Source organism: Citrus clementina, unplaced genomic scaffold (assembly GCF_000493195.1).
Source record: "Citrus clementina cultivar Clemenules unplaced genomic scaffold, Citrus_clementina_v1.0 scaffold_4, whole genome shotgun sequence".
NCBI lineage: Eukaryota > Viridiplantae > Streptophyta > Magnoliopsida > Sapindales > Rutaceae > Citrus > Citrus x clementina.
This window is the reverse complement of record NW_006262274.1, coordinates 22,312,974-22,318,286: the sequence shown is the minus strand read 5'-3', so window position 1 is coordinate 22,318,286 and position 5,313 is coordinate 22,312,974. Positions and strand designations below refer to the sequence as shown.

Genomic DNA, 5,313 nt, shown 5'->3' with positions numbered 1-5,313 from the left:
CCGATATTTTCCATGAAACAAATGATTGAATCATGAACATCACTACATCAGTGTGTGGATGTATAAAAATTGAAATAATTAATCAATTAGCGTAAAACTGTAGACTAGTTTTATGGATTTTTATTATTGATTCTGATTTAGTTTACATTAATTAGATGTATTTTTTTTATTTTATTGGTTTAATTTTATTTATTTCATTATTTTTCATATTTTAAAATGTGTGCGTGTTTTAAAATAAAGGTCGCGTTGATTCTTTCCAAAACCTTGCGGGAGACTAGAAGCTCGGGTTGATAATTGCCACAGGCTCGGTGTTTTATAGCAATGCTCGAGAAGTAAATTATTTTTGAAGTAAATCAAGCGGATCTTTAGGCTAGTTTAACTGAAAAATAAAATAATATATATATATATATATTAAAATATCAGAGTTGAATTTTAAATGTAATTGTTTTGTTCCTAACAATGATAAGAATACTTACTCAACTTAAATCTCAATTCTTATATGTTACTCATTTATTAGACGTGAAACTTTATACTTTATAAAATTATTATTATACCATCTAATAAATGAATAGCTCATACGTTAATTGAGACTCAAGCAGAGAATCAATTATATGTTGAGATCCCTAATATTTTTTCTCAAAATTATTTCCAAATTGAAAAATGTTCAATTTCAGCAGCACCATGCTTCAAGGCCTTTGTTCATTTTTTATTGTCGGCATCATTTTCAGTATGTCCACCCCATAACCTAATTCTTTTTTCCGCAATCGAAGCCTGCATATATGTTACACAGATTAGATCTCAATTTAAGTAAATCTTTCCAAAACACACACATGTAAGTATCAGCTTCACAAGATCACTCACTTGTGCAGTAATTAATAAGAATAATATTGCATATATATACCTCCTTATTCCAGTTGGTGCTATAAATCATCCCGAACAGTATAAGGGTTTGTAACACGGTTCCTGAGATCATCCCACACCAGATCCCCTAAAAACAATATTACCAATGACACCAAACAGATCATCAGAATCAACCAACATTTTGGCTTTGCAAGTCTGGCTGAAATCAATAGAAAAATTGTATGTATTTCTTTAGGGTGCTCGTGTAAATCCCCCCTTTTGGAAAACGAAAAAGAGGAAGAGTGAATTACGTACCTTGACTCCCAAGTCAACTTTGTAACCCAATATGAGACCAAGAGGAATGCCAAAGAGATAGTAACATCCAATGTTCACATAAGCAACCGCAGCTTGCCATCCAGCCCCAATGGCCACACCTACAGATCGATTACCAGCAAAATACATATACAAGTAATAGTTTTTCGTTATTGATGTGAAAATGAAGTACTGGTGGAAGAATTCACAAGTTAATTAATTACCAGAGAGAACAGGTTGAATATTGTTAATGACAATGCAGAGAGCCAGCAACGGTGTGAGATCAATAACAAGTTCTCTAACGTTTGCATCGTTTGAAAACAAGGACGGGTACTGGTTCTTTGTGATGATCAGTATGAGTGCAAGGACAAGGCCGATCAGAAACGAAGAGATTACAGCCACCACTAAAGAGAATTTTGCAGTCCTCGGATGAGCTGCCCCTAGTTCGTTTGAGACTCTCACACTGCATCATTCTCCATTCGTAGACAAATTAATTAATTAGAGCTGAATCGATTTAATAAATTCGTTGAAATTATGTGGGAGCTTAATTAATTAATTAATTAATGATGTGTGTTTTATGCATCTAATTAATTAATTGATTACCTGATAGCTGCATTCATTCCGATAGCCACCATAACGGTCCATCCCAATATGTTCATGCTGCAAACTCAAAGTTAATTTGTTAGGAATAGTTATTGTCATATCTAAAGGGCTTGGAAAGAGTTACCATAACCTTTGCACTTCTCATGTCCTGATCAAGTCTTAATTAAACATCAATAAAGTGATTTTTATAATGAATAAAATTAAGAATAAGTATCGTAATAAATGATATAACATAAAATTCGAAGCAATTTTTTGGCATCTTAATTATATTATTTGACAAAAGCTAAGAAGGAAAGAAATATTATGTAAATTAAACTGTCCTAAAAATAAAAATAAAGAATAAAAAAAAAAATCATTTGACATATCTCTCGCTGAAAGACTGAAATCTTGACTCAGTGTTTACATTTATTCTATATGTTTTCAGTTATTTTTATTATTATTATTATTATTATTATTTGTTGCACTGTTCGGTGGTATTTTGCAGATGAAGATGGACTAAAAGAGAAAAAGGACGTGGCATCGTCTGGTCAAAGCGGACATTCAAATTCAACACGACAGTTTCTTTTACTGACAATTTTTTTTTTTTTTTTTGAGTAACGATAGAGAGAGAATTGAACTCCATCTCATTATCTCAACCTCACAAATAAATAAAAAATTTAAGATATTTCAATGGATATCCTGAAAGTCTAAACTGACGATAAGAATACTTCAAAAAGTACCACACTTCCAAGCAGGAAAATGTTTTTCATTTCTCTTATCGTTATGCACTGATGAAAGTGCACCTTCGTACCAAAAAACACCGAACGAAAACAAACAGAAAACACTCTAATTAATAAACTAATATTGGCTTTGATAAAACAGAGAAAAGCTCACCAAATAGACAGCGCATCGACGGACAGTTCAGCGTTCTTTAGGTATCCCGCAAAGAGTATCAGCGCCATAAAGTACCATACTTCCAAGCTGAAAATAAATAAACCCAACTTAATCATAACATAATCCGCTGGGAGCATTAATAACAAACTAGTAAATATCAGATTAATTAGCTGGACATGAAAATGAGTTGACTCCTGTCCACACAGCTAGAGCAAGATTCGATTCGTAAAGCGACTGTCCTTTTTCACGGGGTGTTTTATAATATAATAGATGCCCATTGCCAGCCACGTTAGCAACAACTTTCAAATATTACATCTAGTTAAAAAACATATCTAAATCTAATCTACCAGGACCAAGAATCCAATGCAGCAATCTAATCTAATCTAATCTAAGCTAATGCCTCTTTTTATTTTTTATTTTTCCTTTTTCTTTCTTGAAAATTAGTAATGTAATGTTGTGTCATATTACTATAAGAACTTTTCACTGGAGAATTTATATCAATGGACAAAGTATGTTATATATAGTTTTAGTTACAAAAATAAGTTCATGATTTACATTTTTCTTTATTTTTAATTTTAAATAAGTATATATGATGGCAGACTAAACGCCAGTAGATGTGCATATGTCGACACACAATCTTGTGTTCGAGTTAATTTCTTTTTTTTTCTTTAATTTCCAAAAAAAAAAACTCTAAAGTGTATATTGTAAAAATAAAAATAAAAAAGTCTTTAGTACAAAAGTTTTAAAAAAATAATTAAAAAAAAGGTTAGATTATGCGTGCCTGCAGCCTACATATGCAGATGGACGCAATTTGAATTATTTTCTTCCCGGCTTCGGAAAAATGGTGTTTTTAAAAAGAGTAATTAGAAGAGAGAGATTCATATATGTACCAGAGCATGACTGCTGACGCAAGAGATAACCTAACAAATGCCCAGAGATTGTGAAAGGCCTTCCATGAAAATCCATTCCAAGCTCGACCACAAGTCCCGCTAAAAATGTAAAACATCTGCGCAAGGTCAATGAACCACCAAGACGCATTTAGCACCACAGCGGCGCCAACCAGACCCCACCCCAGCTCCAACATCAGCAACCAGCTAAGAAGTGTGTGGAGCACCAGGGCCGAGGCCGCTATAATAGCCATGACCATCATCTTGCTCTGGGCCTGCAAAAACTTTGCGATGGGGAAATTGACCGCATAAGCAAACAGCTGGGGTATCATCCATATGGACAAGGTTCCAGCTGCCTTTGATATGGACGGGGTCTGCCCTATCAGACTCAATAGTTGCTGCGCAAATATGTATATCAACATAAGGATTAAAGCTGTGGCGTTGAGAATGACCCACGATCTTTGCATATAGACCCCCAGCATGTCAAGCTGCCCTGCGCCGTACGCTTGCCCGCATAGCGTCTCCAGCGCACTCCCCATGCCCATCTGTACATTTTATTAATTTTATGTATCTCAAGTTTCATTCCTTTAACTTGTCAAAAGAGTAAATTTATAAATTCATTCATGCTTTAAAAGTTTTTTTTTTTTTTTGTAATTGATTGAATTTATATTTGTACCATGGCGCCGAATGAGAAGCCGGCGATGACGGAGTTCTCGACGGAGACGGCGGCAAGGGCGATGGTGCTGACGTGGCCGGCGAAGACTTGAGTGACGGCTCCCAGAGAGTATTGGCAGACGGAGGTGAAGATGGCGGGGCCAGCTAGGTACCATAATTTCTTGGATTCTTTGGAGAACTCTCTGAAGAAGTCAACGGCTCCGGTGATCGGAGGGATGTCATCGACTTCGGCGATGAATATGGCGGAAGAAGAGGTGTTGGTTAGGTTTTGGCCTTGGTCTTGGTCTTGGTCTCTAGTACTGAGAGAGAGCAGCGGCTGCTTACAGTTCTCCATTCACTGAATGCTGTGCCTGTAAAAACACCGAAAGCAAACTTTATTGTTGTCTCGTACCTTCTACTATTTGGGAATATAATATGAATGATTATGGTTGAACCTTCAAACGTATTATTATTATGGGATAATTTTTAAAAACCTCTCTGATGTTTGGATTTGTTGCAAGTAAATGACGAAAATTGATTTATTTGTAAAAAATCTCTTACCGTCAGTTAACTTTAACATTGACCGTTAGTTGACTGTGCAAAGACAATATTACCCTCAACAACAATTTGTAGACGGAAATAACTAAAAAAAAAAATTAAAATTGTTGGCGCGAAAAGCACAAATCCTATTTTTTGACAATTTTATCCTTATCAATTCTAAAAATTTACAATATCATAGGTAAAGATTATAACTATTTTATTTTCAAGTTTTTAATTTTATTTTTTTTGTAGAAACTTTAAGAAAATATCAATAATTTAAAGAGAATTTTTAAAATTTTTAATTTTATCTTTCTTGTAGGAACTTTAAGAAAATATCAATAATTTAAAGAGGGTAAAATAACCAATAATTTTAATTTTTTTTTAGTTATTTCCGTCTACAAATTATTGTTAAGGGTAATATTGTCTTTGCACAATCAACTAACGGTCAATGTTAAAATTAACTGACGGTAGGGGATTTTTTACAAATAAATCAATTCTCGCCATCTACTTACAACAAGCCCAAACTTCAGGGGAGGTTTTTAAAAATTACCCTATTATTATGGGAGCCTCTAAGTTACAATGATTGTAACTTACACCTCTCATG

General features: G+C 34.1%; 1 protein-coding gene across 1 annotated transcript; it reads right to left on the bottom strand.

The window, feature by feature from the left end:
• Nucleotides 1–481: 481 nt before the first annotated feature.
• On the bottom strand, nucleotides 482–4,588 carry LOC18045584 (protein DETOXIFICATION 29). Its single transcript, XM_006438226.2, has 8 exons — nucleotides 4,192–4,588; nucleotides 3,519–4,060; nucleotides 2,629–2,715; nucleotides 1,756–1,812; nucleotides 1,377–1,615; nucleotides 1,156–1,274; nucleotides 902–988; nucleotides 482–771 (listed from the first exon to the last, which is right to left on the bottom strand). The coding sequence occupies exons 1-8, from the start codon at nucleotides 4,522–4,524 to the stop codon at nucleotides 700–702; spliced, it is 1,536 nt and encodes a 511-aa protein (XP_006438289.1). The 5' UTR covers nucleotides 4,525–4,588; the 3' UTR covers nucleotides 482–699.
• Between the last annotated feature and the right edge of the window lie 725 nt (nucleotides 4,589–5,313).